Genomic DNA, 16,986 nt, shown 5'->3' on the forward strand with positions numbered 1-16,986 from the left:
ATTGTTAACAAGCTTTCTGTTGTTGTAGGTCGCAAAATGTGAGCCAAATGTGAGGGCCAGCGGAGGGGCATTGGCATGGGATGGTGAGCCATTTCAGCTTATGCGAAATTAACTTTCGGCGTGTAAATGGCTTGCACAATTAGAGCTTTAGTTGCTTTTTTTTTGAGCGTTGCAAGGGTGCTAATTATGCAGGATATGTGGCAAGAAGTGTTTTTGCATTCTTCAAGCAAGCATCTGTCAGTGAAGTTGCAGCCTCTTTTTAATACATTACTTTATAATATTTTTGATCTTTTGTATAGTAGAAGAATATTTTTCTGAACCTCAAACTTTGTCCTAAATAGGATATGATAATAGGATTGTCCAATAGGATATTTATAATAATATAAATAGTACCATTGAAATAGAATTCTGAGATACAAATGCAATAATCCAGCTTTTGTTAGCTGCACTTAATAAATTTATGCAATCGTTTGTCTGCTGATCAGCTTAATGATGCTTAAAAAGCTCAATAAAATCCGTTGCTATTAAAATAATTCATTATACAGACATCAAATGCCATAAGCCTGCAGTTCGTAAGTGGATAATAACCCCTGACCACAGTCAGATTCAAAACCGATTCGAAAACCCGATTGAGGTCCTTCAAAGGCCTTTTGCAGCACACAAAATGAACGCACGAATAAGTCTCACAACTAACACATCAATCCGGCCGAATGGAAAACTAAATCAAATAGGACTCCAGCTGAAAGTCAGGCGGAAGGCACTCGACGCGGTGCTCGATATGCCGATGAATATATATTCTAAAATAAATATCTGTTCGATGTGCTGCCCCACCGCCCCCACCTTCCCACCGCTTGCAACATCGATTGATGATGGCTAATTTGATGCCCATTTGCAATGGGGTTTTCCACGTATTTTTTTTTTCATTTTTTTGAGCCTCTTTTTACCATTTGTACCACTGGCCAACCAGCTGCAATTGAAAGCAAATATTGCGTATACGCCCCCTGTTCGCCGGCACTTACGCATGATGTTCTGTTTGGCCATTTCTTTTTAGCCCTGCTGCTGTTTTTGTAATTTTTCTAAGCAGCAGCAGAGGGTTAAGGGGGTCAGCTTGGTCTGGGATTGGGTTTGGGTTTGGGTTTGAGTTTGGGTTGGCTGAAGTCTGCATGCATAATGCATGTGTAAACGCATAAAAGGATATTGATCTGCCCCCAGCCAACAAAGCGACCGCTATGCATCAGCCTGGGGGTATTTTTTTTCCTGGAGGTTGGGGCTTGGGGGGTTTTGGGTTGGGGCCATACCAACAGCAGCAAAACTTTTTTCGCCGTGAGAAGGAGTTGGCTAAGACAGCAAGAGAGAGTGCTGCAGGCCTCGAAAATTGCGTTCGCATTTCTGTATAATTTTTCCCCCTTCAGTTCACGAATGTATGGTTTATATAATGGGGTATATATGTATATACATATATGTATGAATGTGTGTTGAGGGGGTATGAGTTTTGTATATATACTTCGGCCATTATATGCAATTCTGCGGCACAACTTACGCACTTTTCGTTGTGCGTTTTTGTTTTTGTGCTCGCATGCGTCACACGTCCTGCGTGAGGAAGGTCCTCCCACTGCTCCTGTTTGGCTTCTTCGCCTTCTTCTTTCTCCTCTGCCACCGCCGAGTTTGTGAGTTTATGCTGCTTATGCAATATTTATAATTATAATCATATTTTCCATTCCCATTGCCGCACAATGCTTACGAGTATAACTCTAGCGACTCATTCTGCCGCACTGCTGCACCGTGCTGCTCAGCCTTAAATTGCATTTAAAAGATTCCCGTTTCCATTCCCACTCCCAAGAAGTCCTTCTTCCTTACTCTACTTTTTTTTCAAATTTTTTTTTCTATGAGCTACTCGCCTTGGGGCACTTCCTGCCGGCCGAAAAGTAAAATTCATTTCCCCAACGCGGCACAAAGCTCTGTCACTCAGGGCCAAACGAAAAATGTTTCTGGCCCAAAACAAACCGAAAAATGCAAACGGCAAAAAAGGTTTCACAAAAAGACAGAGAACTTTTCATTTATAATTAAGCAAAAAAATAAGGGACGGCAGCAGCATTGAATGCCTTTCAGATCCCTGAGGCAGATATCAAAATTTTCAGTGGGAGATAACTTTGTGCAGTTAAATCACTTAACTTAAACGGCTATCAAAGGTGGCAAATTAATCGTACCTGCGAGACAAAAACCGCATTTAATATGTGTTTATATAAAAAAAATATAAAAAATGCTATGGAAAAAGAGTATATCCAAAACACCAGAAGAAACATCAACATGTTAGGCTAGATTCCTTCAACGAATCTCATTACAAAGAGCACCGAAATCCATTTATTCATGTGCTGTTCCTTTTACCCTTTTTTGTTTTTTTTTCTTAAACAAAAGGCGGCTTGTTGTTTGAAATTTTAGCGTGTGACGAATTCTGGAATTATTTGTTTCGGCTTGCAAGTGCCGTAAATTTCAACGCTTTTCGTGTTGGCCCGTCTTTTGGGACTCGTGCATATTTGACAAGAGCTTAGCCAGGCTAAGCTAAACCGCGGCTAAATGCAGCAAAAAAAAAAATAACAAAAAAATCAACAACAACAACAAAAAAAGGCGAAAAACAATGTTAACCTTTTCTATGCAGCCACAACATCGAAACGGCCAACGACAAATTTATGATAATTTCGAACGAAAAAATTCCGCTGATGTTGCCGTCGTTGGCCGAGACCATAGAATGACATTAGTACATCGTCCATTATTGCCTCGAAACATGCTCTTTTGTTGTTTTGGTCGAAACATTTTCATGGCCCGTAGGCGCCACGCCCCCTCCTTGTTCACATCCTGCACCGCCCGCCGCCCACTTCTCCCCCTCCTCCCGCCACCCAACCAAACTGCCTTTTGCTGTCACGGCCTTTTGTTGGAAAGTTATAACCGCCGGCGAATTGTAAATTATATTTAATTAAGGCTGCATTTCGAATACAAAACGTGGCTCAACTTCTTTTCATCCGTTTTCAAAAAAAAAGAAAAACCAAACCGTCAACGGCAGCAGCGCCAAAAGGAAACATTCAATTGCATTTTTAATTAGGCGCTTGTCTCAGTCCTTCGCTCATCGCTTTCATGCTGATTACAACCAATTGCATTTGGCATTTTCGAATATTCATACTACGAATACGAGTATGTGCCACCGGACAGATATATGGACATCGCCCGATTTTTTAATGGCCAGTTGTCCGTTGTCACGCAAAGCGTTTAAAACGCCACAAATTTTGTGTATGCATCTGGGCTGAGATTTGTAATTAGGTTAAATGCTAAATGGGCTAAAAGAACTCAGTAGGACATTTAAGTTAACCAAGCTATATCTTTCTGAAGTATATGTTAATCTAAATGCAGATTATTGTTTGAGAATTTCCCTTTTGATGTTATTGATCAAATCAATATAATGATTATTCTTACAGCTGCATTTATACCTCACAGTGAAAACTATATTTTTTTTGGTTTTCTTTGTTCGTTGCACTTTGATAGTGCAAATTTTTGGCTACCGCTCGCTGCACAAAAATGCTTAAAAAACTGACAGGCTGTTAGAGTTCTTTTAACCAGGCGAATTGAATTTATTTAGCCCATGTTTTTTCCAATTCATACATGTACTGGCCAACGGGCAACAGCTGCTGTTGCACTTGCTGCTCCTATTGGCCAACTTAGGTGGAGGCAATTGGCAGAGAGGTGAGTGCATGTGTGTGTCGATGTGCGACAGCAAATGAAATAAAACCAAAACCGCAGCACACAAAAAAAGTGGTTCTCTATATATTTTTCTAAAATCAAAATGTCCACTTTTTGCTCATCAACGCCGCTGCCTGTTGTTCTTGTTGCCGTTGTTAATGCTGCCTTTCTGGCTTTCTGCTTTCTGGCTTTCAGATTTGGTCTTTGGCCAAAGTTGTCGCCAGGCTCTTTATTTTTTTTTTTTTTCGTTATTCCGCTGGCCAGTTGCAGCAATGTCATTAACTTGGCCGCCTGCCTCCGTCCGCTGACATGGCAAAATGATGCGCGATTTGAGCTTTAATGTTCATTCAGTTCTAGGTACTCGCTGCACTGTTGGCAAATCACTGTGTTTACTAGTATCTTTTACAAAGGAGATACATATGATATGATAGGTATTGCCAGAAAGTGATATAAAACAATTGTCCTTCATTAAAAGATAAAAGCAATGAAGTTAAGAGGAGTTCAGTTAATAGGAAAATGCTTTAGGTACATAAATCTTACGAATAAACGCTTACTTACTTATTTTTGATTTAAACATAAGTATATATATTATATCAAACTATTTGGAAATATTTCTTTGAGTGCATTGTCAATTGCGCTTGTGGCGCTGCAGTTGCTTCTAATATTTACGAAAGTACAAAAAGTGTGTGTGCAATTATAAAGCGCATTTCATTGCTGGCCTTTCTGGAGGATCGAGGATCGGAGATCCAACCCATTTTGTGGCCCAACCCAGCTAGGAACATTGTATCTCAACCCAGCTGCGATTGCAGTTTGCTGATGCAATGACTTTGATTTCGTGTCGCCAAATTGTTGTGTGGCTGCTGCAAAGGAAGAGGTTCATTAAAAAAGTATTTCAGCGCTGATTTTGCCACACATTTTTTGATTGCCCACTGGCAACTGGCCAACTGGCAGCTCCTTCTCTCTTGACCATGGTCAGTGAATCGATCGCAACGAATTGTTGGGCCCAAAGCCGCGCAAAAAGCTGCACTTCATCATCCCTGTCCCCATCAACAACAACAGCAACTACAGCAATATCATCATTATTATCATCATCAGCAGCAGCAGCAGCAGCAGGCAGAGTGATTACACTTGGTACATTCGAGATTTGTGGTTTTTCGAACATGGGGAAGGAAATATTCCTTACGGACGACGGGGTATTCTCAGCTGTATCGAGTGAATACCGCCAGTGATTGACACTCAGGAAATGTCAGGGAATTTGATTGGCTTTTATGATCGGCCGCTTAAGGTATTAGACAAAAAGAGTATTTGCATATTTTTGCCGCTGTCTCAGTGGCGAATAATTAGAATTCATAGACATGTGTCGCGGCCGGACGAAACGAGCAAAACGAACGAAACTCCCTGAAATGCGGTAGTTAATTCTCGAATGCATTCGGCCCAAAGGTTCATTGACGTGTCCCACAGCGGTGGACAGAACAGAACAGGAATCAAAGCGAAATGCGCCAAAAATAGCTTAAATACAGCACACAAAAAACCAGTTACCACGAAATGCCAACAGTTGGGTCCGTGGAGCAAAAGAGATGCAAAGAGTTCGAAAGAGACAGAAACAACTAGCAAATTTTCATAATTTTTGCATTTTTATAAATTGTTTCTACAAAGAGTAAACAAAGAAGGAAATGAAGCGAATATAATAAACGCTTTAGATTCGGTAAGCTATTAAATGTTATTACTTGGTAAAATCATAAGCCATTAACTAGCTTTCAGCACTTTTTGATGAAGAAAGTTTCGTACTTTCGTACATCTTAGGCTTCTCAATATGCAAATTTGCACTTCTGTGTGGTCTTGGCTAATTGCCTGCGCGCCAGATTGGCCATCGAAAGTGCCTGCAATCTTGGCTGGCACACATTCCGATCCCCTCCATTCGATTTCATTGATGCGATCGCCAAGTGGCGACTCCTCATCTCATCTCATTCATTCATGCTGGCTGCCGGCGGATCCTGAGCCAGCATTTGGCTACTTCAGGTGCTCGTGCTCGGTGGCTCAGTGGTTCGGTGGCTCAGTGGTTCGGTGGCTCAGTGGCTCGGTGGCTATAATGGTGCCTCTGTTTGGGACACACCTTCTCAAACGCCACGCTAATCACGAGCAGTTGCCGAAGCGCCGCCAGCAACAACAGCAACAATGGCAGCCAAAGGAGCAGCAGCAGCGCGTGGATAAATCAAAATGCAGTTGCTAGACGTGAGCTGAGCCGCCTTCTATCCACGACTCCGCTGGCAGCGCCATCATCCAGCAGCCCATGCTCCATGCTCTAAACTCCATGCTCCTTACTCCATGCTCAATACTCCATGCTCCATGTTCCATACTCCATACTCCTTACTCCATACTCCTTACTCCATACTCCTTACCCCATCCTCGTCCTCAATACTTCGGCCTCCTCGCGGATTGTCTCTGCATAATCCACAGCTAAAGAAAGTGGCCCACATGGTAACTACACTTTGAAAAAAGTGCATCAGAACCATATGCTTAAAGCAATTTATATAAATGGTTCTGGGATAGGATACCTTTATTAGTTTCTAAAAGTCTATAAATATTGTTCATGTTTAAGTTTAAGTTTTTAAAATATTTTTGCAGTGCACGGCTTAACAGATCTCTGGCTCAATGGATGCTCATCGCGGCCCGGCTAAAGCGTTGTAGCTGTACACCGGCTGATCCTCATCCTCATCCTCATCTGCAGCCTCATCCCCACACTGCCGTGGCCAAGACAAATGCAGACGATGGCTCTTTAGCCGTATCTTTCACTTTGATTGTGGCTGGGAGTCTGCGACTGCGACTGAGACTGTGGCTCGTGTGGGGCTCGTGGGGCTCTAGGATGGGTGGTGCTGTGGTGCTGTGATGCTGGTGGTGCCGGCAGTCGTTAGCCTTGTCTTATTGCCCGTGTTGGCCAAACACTTGGCTACTGGTTGTTTACATATGTACGGGAACGGGAATGGGAATGGGAATTGGAAAGAGTACCGACTGGAGTACGGGTATAACTCAATCAGCCAGAAGAGGTGGAGCCATGGGAGTCGACGTGTGTGTGTGTGGGTCAGGTGACCTGCAACAAATTAGCCTGGGAGTTATGAACCTCAGCAGTGGATAATGGAATGCATTCTCGTATCTCGTAAGCACACACACACTCACACACACACAAAACAAGATGGACTGGACTGGCCCACAACTATGGTCAAGTTCTAATGAAAACCTAATTACAAAATCAGCCAATACTCTCAAGAGCCGCACATAATTAAGGCGCACACTTGACTTGACTTGGTTTTTCCACCACCTCCTCCCCGCCCAATTGTCGCCGTCTTCAATTTCCAGCGCTTTTCCGCACTCCTCCCTCGACGATGAAAAACGCATTTAAAAGCCACATTAATGACGCGAACTCGATGCGACGACCACTTTGGTAAAATAGGAAATTGCTGCGTTCGGCTGCTCTCCAGATTCTGGTCTATCTGTTTTCCTTTTGGTTTTTGTATCTTTTCTTTTTTTTTGTGTTGTGTTGTGTTGTCCCCATCTGCAGATAGCGACACAAAAACGGTTTGCCTCCAAGCCAAAGTCGAGCTTGCTGCTGTGTTTGCGAGCGTTTTCAGCGCATTTTTAGTTAATTTACCAGGAAAAACATTTGAAATTCTTAAAAAAGTCGCAACAAGAAGTTGCCTGCTCGCTTGGCGGCTGCAAAAAGTCACATCACAACGTTGTCTACACAACGCCTTTCTGGATTGCTCTCACCAGAAGTTGGCTATAATAGCTGGTATAAGATAGTTGATAGTATTTTTGAAACAATCTCTGCAAGAGCCACACAAAAGATACCTACTCAAAATGTGATATTTTCCCAAAAAATATATGAGATATTTTAATTTAATATTTCATAACTTTATTTAGAATTTCTTTAAGTTTAGAAAGAAGGTAACAAGGTATAAGATATTTTTATTTAATATTTCATAACTTTATTTAAAGTTGCTTTAAATTTAGAAAGAAGGAAACAGTAGAACAAGGCACTCTCAAAAAATCTTTCCTGGGTTTAAAATCATTTATCGAATTGGAGAGGGTATCCCATATCCTCATAGCTGGCATCTTTTATGTGGTTTGTTTGGCTAGTTTGTTCTAAAGTTGCTGTTGTTCCTTGGGTTTTTCATTTTGTCGCCACCGCCGTTGCTGCATAGACTAAAAATCGCATTCGATCATTTATGGGATTTTATTTGGCGCGTCAGTGAATGTTGCTAAGCAATTTATTTATGACATTTTTTGCTGGCCAGCTTGGGTTGGTTCGGTTAGCTGAATGTGGCTGTAGATGTGGCTGTGGATGTGGCTCCGATGGATTCGTGCAGCAATTTCTGCAACGCAACGAAATAGTTGCAAAGGCACAACACAACAACGCAACACAACAAAACGCAACGCAACGCGACACAACAGTCAAAGTCAAAGTCAAGTTGCAAGTTCCATATTCATCAGATGCGACACTCTTCATTCTTGGTGTTTTGCCGTCTGAGTCTGCCAGCTTGATTCTTTTGCCTGTCTTGGGGTTTTTCGTCTGCTACTTTTTCTATCGAAAAGCAAACTGGATTTCGTCTTAAATGCTTCGCCACCAGTCGCCGTTGCAGTTTGCAGTTGCAGTTGCTATTGCTGTTGCTGTTGATTTTGCCATTGCATTTTAATTAAGTGCATTTTAATGAGGCATCATCGCCGGGCCGCCAATGCGACTTTTGTACATCATCAATTACACAAACGCATTTTAAATGGGCTGCCAACTATGTTTGCTGGGAACTATAGTATGTGGCTGCGTTTCATACCGATTCAGTTTATTCGTTCTTCCCCATCGTTTTGTTTCGCTTTTTTATTCAGGTAATTATTAAGCTTATTTAGATTAGTCTCCGCTCTTGTGGCTTCGGGCTGTCTATTGCGGTTGCTGCCATGCTGCCTCCATGAAATTGATGCGAAAAAAATCAACTAAAACTGTTTGTTTTAATTCGATTTGAGTCAGCCGGCGCCCAGGAAGGATGTCCTGTTTGCACCGTCCTGTTTGCTAATGCAAATGGGGAGTCCTAGTTTGTTTTACTCAGCTGACTGGGATGGGAAAATAATGTTTAGGCCCGCACTGCACATTGGCATTACTCAATATATAAAAACGACAATGCAGTAAGTCCTGACTAATAATACAAAATTTTTTAAAAATGTTATATAAAATCCCTGACAATATAAAACCTTTTTTTTCATGGAAATAATATGCAAAAGTTAGGAATTATGTAGTTTTGCTTCCTTTAAAGGTGGCATAATTTTTATAAAAATTATATTAAAATTAAAAAGAATTTTCTTCGAAGTGCAGAGGTAATTTCAGTCCAGCAAGCGGAACTTTTTAGATGTTCCTTGCCTATTTATTCACCTGCTGCACCTGCACAAACTCAAACTCATTCCCAGCGTTTTAGCCTCATCCTTTTAGTCCCCTTCGACCTGTTCAAAAACTTTTTCCATTTTTTCAAATTGCGTAATTTTCATTAGTTTGCTGCATTTGCAGACAAATTAAGAGCTTCTGCTGCCGCTGCTGCTGCTGATGTCCTGCCCAGGACCCTTCACATGTCCTTGCCCACCAAAGTGCGTATCTGTGAGATACGCATATGCAAATAGCTGCCTGCAGGACCACCCCGATGCGATGCGGTTTTTCAATTTCTCTCTCTCGGCTTCATTTTTTTTTTTTTGTGTTTCCAGCCTTTTTGTACGCAAATAATTGTGAATTTTTTCCCTCATCCATTTTTGTTGGCCTGCTGCAGCAGCAGCAGCAGGTTATTGTTTGGTTTGGTTGCGAATCCTGTGCGTTTTTTTTTTATATTCTATGCCTGAGTGTACATATTTTTTATTTTTAATTAAAAGCGGAAGTAAAAGCTGGGGGGCATGGTCGTGTGCGGGGGGCTTCTGGTTAGGATTGGCTTCGGTTTCTGTTCAGTTTGGTTCAGTTTAGCTTGGTTTGGTTTGGCGACTTGTCAAGTGTGTGCGTGTGGGTGCGTTTGCCGGGCACTTTGGCCCGTTCATTTTGCACTGTGTAGTGTTTTGCTAACAATGCAAATTTCAGGGCATTGTTGTAGCCCCTTAAAACCCCTCCCTATTAACCAAGCTCCCCCCCCTTTAGCCAGCACTCGACACACACATAGAAAACGCATCAAATCATCAGCGGCGATTTCAGACAGTCATCCGATGAAATGTCAAATGCGTTTCCCGCTCCAAACGGCCAAGTGGGCGAATGTAAACAGATACTGGCTATGACTATGACTATGACTATGACTATGGCTATGGCTACTGGTAATGGCAACTGCCACCGCTTAGAGCGGCACAAACTAAACCAAACTCAACAACAATAAAAACATGGCTACAATTCACCAGCTGAAGAGTTTTTCAAATAACGAAAAAAAAAAACGACCAGAATCCAGCTAAAAAAAGGGAGGGGAGTGGCAGCGGAAAAAGGGAAAAAGTCAGGCGAAAAAAAGAATCGAGAAAATTAAAACAAAACAAACAGCTAACGCATCCTCAGCGTCATCAAGGGAAAATGCACAGGGAAAATAGGTGATGTGTTATAAATATAGCTAAATTTGAAAATTATAAATCAATTAGAATGCATGTTTTAGACCACATTTCTTGTGAGTTCCGGTAACATTAACCAAGTAACAAATAAAGCATTAAAGTTAGTAAGCTTTTCTGAAAGTATATTGTTTGTTTATAATTTTTGGTAGCCTTGTACTATTAGCAATCCTATTGTAAAATGGATTATAATAAGTCGCACACATGAGTTCCTGCAACATAATCCTTCCAGCTTTCCAGCAGTGTAGTCCTGCATCCTGCCGCATCCTTTGGCCGTTATGCCCTGCTTTGCCTACTCTGTTCCACGCATGAAGAGATTTCGGTTTAGCTTTTGATTGACGAACTTGCCTCGTTGTTTGTCCCTCTTCCTGTCGCCCCGCCCCTCCTCCTACTCCTACTCCTCCTACATCCTGCCATACGCTGCCGCATTTCACTCAAACTCATCAACGTCAGCGACGCATTCAAATCGTTTTGATGGACTTCGTCCCCCGCCGCCAGCCCGCCAACTTCCCTAACCCATATCCCGATATCAAGCTCACGCAGTGCATCCTGGCCCAAGAACAAAACAGCATCGAAAACAAAAAAAAAAAAAAAAAATGCGAAAAAAGGATGGAAAAAAAATGTGTGGAATGAGTCTGGCACAATATTTGTATTTTACGCAATTTTTACTGACGACTGCCATCATGTCTGAGTGACTGAGTTGGCTCCGTTTTCTGCTGCCTGATTTGCAAACCGATTTGCTACATTGTTCATGTCAGTCAGCGCATTGTTGATTATCAGATGCCGGGTGGTTATGGGTTCGACTTCATCTGGTTTGGGTGCTTTGGGTTGGGGATTCTGTTTGGCTGAGAACTAAGCCCCATGTTTGCCCAGCTATTCATTGTGATTCGGTTTTTTCCACTTGTTTCTATGATTTTTTGCTGATTGAAAGTTTGTGCGACAATTGTTGTGGTAATAGGAAATGGTAAAGGGTCTAATTAAACAAAATGCATACAAGGCATAAATGGTGTGGAGGGAATTCTAATAACAATCAATGTAACAATCAACAAAAGATTTATTACATGTATTTATTGCTATAATATTACGTATACGCCCCGTCTTTCGTACCATTTGATACACTTAGGAATGGTTAACTAATCATACTCTAAAACTGACAACAATTCTGATTACTGGCTTTATTACCTCCTTAACAATCCTATCTACCCCGCAAAATAGCTCAACAATTTCCACTGCAACGCCTTTTCACACTTAATCTGCCATAAAATATGCCAGAAACAACAGCCGCCAGGACTCCTTGCAAAATTAAATTAGCCAGTTGAAAGTTGGCCAGCTTGTGGCAGTGGCAAGGATGCTGCGGGGGAATACAAATGAACCCCTTTTGCCGCCCGCCATAAACTGTTGCCAAAAAGTTTTAAGCTGCATTTGAGGCTTGTTTTCACACCCGAACAAGTTTGGCAAGCAAAGTTTCGAGTGGCGCTTGTCTTGTTTCATCATCTCATCATGGCCATAATCCGTGACGTCAACTGCGGTTAGCTGGATTCGCTAGCCATGTAAATGAGACAGACAAGCCGCAAAGTTTGGCACATTGTGCATCTGATATTTTGGCCACTTTTGATGTAAACTATTACCAAACTTGTTGCTCTGGCCAACTTGTTGCATGTGTGTGCGTGTGTGTGTGTGTGTGTGTGTGAAACGATGTGCGAAATTCCCGAGCTCGTTGTTCGGCTCATGTCCTTGTGGTTGTTTTTGGCCAACATCCTGCTGGCATTTCCGCATTTGAATGTGTTTTGATAATTGAAAACCCATTGGGGTCGTTTAGTGTCACTTAGATCCAATTATCTAGAGGACTATTCAGGATATTAAACGGATAAGGGAGTTTACAAGAATTAAGTGAGATGCTTTTGAGATGGCTGCTTGATATAATTTGGGAAATTGGTTTGCACTATAAAATTAGTTGTTAATAACCGAAGCAGAATTCAAACTATTTTAAAATCCAAAACGAAACAAATCCAATCGCTGCGTTTAAAATGTTTATGATTTATAAGAAAATATTTTAGTTACTCTTCTTACATTGAACAGCAATAACGGTTACATATTATTTTTCCTAGTTTTGAAAGATAACCTTTCGCTATTCCTATTAGACAACAATTTACACTTTTTTAAAAAAATGTAATCTTAATTTATTTACAAGAATAATCATCTTAGTTTGTTTGAGATAAAAAAGGTTTGCGATAAAAGGACACTCATCGTTCTAATTTTTAAAAATGATCTTGTAAATGTTTCATTTATTTCTATTTTACAATTCAAAGAAATCTTCTGCACATAATACAATTACTAATTATTTACACAATATAATAAATGGCGAAGCTAATGAGATAAGTGGGTTTTGTAATTATGCCATGTGGAGTGAGAAAATGCATATTATCATCGGTCCTAGGATAAAATGGTTTGGCATTTCGGGTTACCATATTATACGTGCATTATCCTTACCCTGCTTATACAGGAAGGACATTTAATGAAGAGCTGTGATGAAGATGTAAAACCTCTGTACTCAGAAGTGGACAATGTTCTTGTTGGGCTGGGTGACAGTTTGGAAAGGAGTTTAGCTGCACCAGCCATGGGAAAGTTGGTGCAGTTCATGAACACCTACTGCGGAAACTGCCGGAGATTTGCACCCACTTTTAAGAAAATGGCTTTTGATCTGAAGAAGTGGAACCGTGTACTCCGGATTTATGCTGTTGACTGTGCCCTCTGGGAAAATGTGAAGTTGTGTCGTGATTTTCGCATTAGGTTTACGCCTACAATTCGATATTTTCCCGCCAAATTTCAGAGGTCGCGTTACGAAACTGGCACAGATATTGAAACTCAAAACCCAACGGAAATTGTGGAGCAACTCATCCGAAATCTGTCCGAAAATGACTACAGTGGAGGCAGTGGGATAAAGCTCAACTTTGACCCCATAGAGCCGAATGACGAGCTGCAGGAAGTATACGCACAGTTCGACAACAAGGTGTCATACATTTTGCTGGTCCATCCAGTTAAGATTGGCATTAAAACGATTCTCAACATGCTACCATATCCCAATGTGGGTGTGCGGATTATCAAGGATGCCGAAATGTTTGCCAACTTCGGACTGAAGCCGTGCAAACAAAAGTTGGCCCTTTTGAATAGATCTGGAAGAGTCCAACCAATCAGGCCCAAAGGTGAAAGTAGCTCTGCCTACGTGAACAGCGTTGCTGCGTTTCTGCAGCAAAATGGGCACACAAGTCTGCCCACATGGCCAATAGCTCCAGCGCCCGAAAATGTGCTTTCGGATGAATACGATGCCATCATTGTGGACTATGTGCTGCAGTCCAGAAAGGTGCTCTTTCAGAACGACTTGGAGCAGGCCATCCAGCAGTTACTGCACGTGGAGATACCCAAGACGCCATTCATAAGTGGCTACAAGTTCAAGGCTCTGCGTCATATTATTCGCCTATTGCGCCGCTTCAATGTGCTAAGCAGGGATGGCAGGCGAATGCTGAACAGCCTGGTGAAGCATCTGTTTAAGGTCGATGAGATCACTGGTGAGGAGTTTCGGGATGTGGTGGATGATCTGCAAACACGACTGGATCCCATCTTTACGGACAAGCAGTATGTCGGCTGCTTGGGTTCTACACCACATACGCGACGGTATAGCTGCTCCTTGTGGACACTGTTCCATTACTTGACCGTCCTGGCGGCCCAGTCGAAGACATATCCGCCCAGCTCCGTGACAATTGGACTTTACGGCCTGGCTAAGTACTTTTACGGCTGCCAGGATGGTGCCAAGTACTTCACGAAGTTGGCGAAGCGTCGGAGGATCGCGCAAGTGACGTCCCACGACGAGGAGATCCTCTGGTTGTGGGAGTTCCATAACGAGGTAAATAAAAAGCTAGCTGGTGACGCCTCGGAGGATCCGCGGTTTCCCAAAGTCCAGTTTCCGGAGCGGAAACATTGCCCGGAGTGCTACAGTGAAGACTCGGATGAATTTGATAGAGATGAGGTGCTGAAATACATGAAACGAGTGTATGATTTAAAGTATTTAAGCATTTATGAATTGCCAAATCATCATAAAACGGCAAAGAAATGTACAAAATAAGAAATACATCTTAGAAAATAGAAGTTATTTTTATTTATTTGTTTTTCCTGTACCAATGGTAACTTGGTATCTTTTTATGTACACACCACCTATAATATAATATATATATGAAATTCGTGAATTCTTTTGGGTGTGCCTGGATGGAATAGCGAGTCACAAATATAAGAAAACCTGTTTTGAGAGAGAGATTTGGGGCATGGTGGATGGTGGATGGTGGATGGTGGGGGAGACTTAACAACCGGAGCAGGGCGAATCCAAATGTGGCTATAATTACCAAAGAGCCCTTGCTATTGAATCAGTTCAAGTGGCTCATTTGACTTGTGAGCACAGTGTTGAAATGATTCGGCTACTCAAAACGCTTCTATATGGCCTGCTCCTCGTCTCCCCCTCCGCCGATGTGCTGGCCCGGCTTAATGACCGCAAGTCGGCGAACGAGGCGAGTCTCTATAGCGATACAGACAATGTGATTATGCTGGACAACGAGTCGCTCAGGCCGGCTCTCAACTTGAAGAGCAGCAAGCTGGTGCAGTTCCTCAACAGCTTCTGCGGCGACTGTCATCGCTTTGCACCGATCTTCAAGACCCTTTCCCGCGACCTCTACAAGTGGCGGCGAGTTCTCCGGATCTATGCCGTGGATTGTGCCCAGGAGCGAAATGCCCAACTCTGCAGGGAGTTCAATATACGGCAGACGCCGTCATTGCGCTTCTTTGGTCCCGACATGAGAAGGAACGATGATGTTCTTGGTGCGGTAATCCCAGGCCAAGATCCCAAGTTGATTCGCTCAACACTGGCCGAATTGGTATCCCAAAATGACTATGGACCCGATCAGCCAAACTTTCGTCCCCTAAAACCAAATGGCATGGGCATCTTCCTCGATCCTCAAGATGATGAAAGCCCGGTGCAGTTTCTGGCTCTTGTTCTCCAGCCAACCAATTCTAAGATCGGCAGGGACACGCTGCTGGAACTGCTGCCATTCAGAGTGCTTTCGGTGAGGATCATCGAAAACTCCCAGATATTCACCGATTTCGGACTGAGTCCATCCGATCATAAACTGGCTATCATTGATGAAAATGGAACCGCCCAATATCTGGCACCTTCGTCGGACTCCAGTGAAGCGTATGCAAGCGCAGTTGGTGATTTCCTTAGGAACCGCAATTTCCAGCCAGATCCACCACTGCCCATCGCTGCAGCAGCCAACTTCACAGAGTTCCTGGATCACCAACATCAAGCGATCCTTGCCAAGGTCCTTGCGCCTCCACTGAAGGTCTATCGTGCCGATTTGGAGCAGGCCATCGACAAGCTGCTGCATATTGAGCTTCGTAAATGGATCCTTCTGGAGGGTAATAGCCTGAATGCCCTAAAGAATATTATCAAGATTTTCAGATACCACAACCCCTTGAATAAGGACGGAAAGCTTTTGCTGACGGATCTGGACAACTCGTTGAGCACTAAGCAGAGCATAAAGGGAGCTGACTTTGGCGATTTGGTGGATTCGCTGGAGAAGGGACGAAGGGTGTTCAAAGCACGGCGTTACATTGGCTGCATTGGATCACGTCCGTTGCTGCGAAGCTTCACCTGCTCCATGTGGACACTGTTTCACCACTTGACCGTGGAGGCAGCGAAGCCACCAAATTACTTCCAGGTGGGCTCCATACTGAAAACCTTTCATGGTTTCGCCAAGTACTTCTTTGGATGCACGGATTGCTCGGAGCACTTTCAGCAGATGGCCATTCGGCGTAATCTGACCGCGGTGAAGAGCCACGACGAGGAGATCCTCTGGCTGTGGGCAGCCCACAACGAAGTCAATCAACGCATTGCTGGTGACTCCACGGAGGATCCCAAGTTCCCGAAGATTCAGTTTCCCAGCCCGCAGAATTGTCCCACCTGTCGTTCGAATGATTCGGAGTGGCGAACTGATGAAGTTCTTAAGTATTTGAAACAGTTGTACGATATCAAGAATGTTAGCTTTTATGGCCTGCCCACTCCACAGGGATACGATTAGGATTTTTATCCCTAAAATCGTAAATTTTTATAATCTTAACACTTACTGCATGAACAGATTTATACAATTGTTATTTCTTCAGCCATAAAATTGTGAAATAAATATAAATTATAAAATACTAACATAACAAAATACAAGATTTTACTCGAAAGAAATCAAGTCTAAAACCTCGTATGTCCGCTTCTCCTAAAAAACTGCATAAACTCGTAGAGAAATGCGTATTTTACCCTTGTATAGTGACATGAAAATTGCATAAATTTGCTAAATTAAGCGTTTAGATTAAATGAAGCGACAATGTGTGTGTGAGTGAGTGCGTGTATATTCGCCACCCACCCATTTACCATCTCCAGCCGAAGGACCATTTAGGTCCTTTAGGTCCTGGCAGGGGTCCAAGTCAACTCGTATTACGCCGATTACGCGCACATCAAACTGAACTGTACATGAATTATTTATAGAACATTTTTGCAAAATATCTACGCACTAATTTGCGTAAAGTAATCGATGTGGTGGAAAAATTTTCACGCATGCACAC

At 42.6% G+C, this 16,986-nt stretch overlaps 2 protein-coding genes across 4 annotated transcripts; both read left to right on the forward strand.

The window, feature by feature from the left end:
- Positions 1-12,661: 12,661 nt before the first annotated feature.
- On the forward strand, positions 12,662-14,479 carry LOC120454113 (sulfhydryl oxidase 1). 3 transcript variants are annotated; one of them, XM_039639143.1, is made up of 2 exons: positions 12,662-12,778; positions 12,836-14,479. In XM_039639143.1, exons 1-2 carry the CDS (start codon positions 12,776-12,778, stop codon positions 14,450-14,452), a joined length of 1,620 nt encoding a protein of 539 aa, XP_039495077.1. In that variant the 5' UTR covers positions 12,662-12,775; the 3' UTR covers positions 14,453-14,479. The 3 variants fall into 3 exon arrangements, with proteins under 3 accessions (XP_039495077.1, XP_039495078.1, XP_039495076.1); XM_039639144.2 differs by having other exon boundaries at positions 12,694-13,093; positions 13,163-14,479; XM_039639142.1 differs by having other exon boundaries at positions 12,696-14,479.
- A 285-nt stretch (positions 14,480-14,764) lies between these two features.
- LOC120453794 (sulfhydryl oxidase 1) lies at positions 14,765-16,605 on the forward strand. Its single transcript, XM_039638665.1, has one exon. It carries the CDS (start codon positions 14,790-14,792, stop codon positions 16,452-16,454), a length of 1,665 nt encoding a protein of 554 aa, XP_039494599.1. The 5' UTR covers positions 14,765-14,789; the 3' UTR covers positions 16,455-16,605.
- The last annotated feature ends 381 nt before the right edge of the window (positions 16,606-16,986 follow it).

The sequence above is a fragment of the Drosophila santomea genome, chromosome 3R (assembly GCF_016746245.2).
Source record: "Drosophila santomea strain STO CAGO 1482 chromosome 3R, Prin_Dsan_1.1, whole genome shotgun sequence".
In the NCBI taxonomy this organism is placed as follows: domain Eukaryota; kingdom Metazoa; phylum Arthropoda; class Insecta; order Diptera; family Drosophilidae; genus Drosophila; species Drosophila santomea.

Bases quoted from the DNA above. Each gene is read 5' to 3' on its own strand.
- LOC120454113 (XM_039639142.1), top strand. From the start codon at position 12,776: ATGGTTTGGCATTTCGGGTTACCATATTATACGTGCATTATCCTTACC.
- LOC120453794 (XM_039638665.1), top strand. From the start codon at position 14,790: ATGATTCGGCTACTCAAAACGCTTCTATATGGCCTGCTCCTCGTCTCC.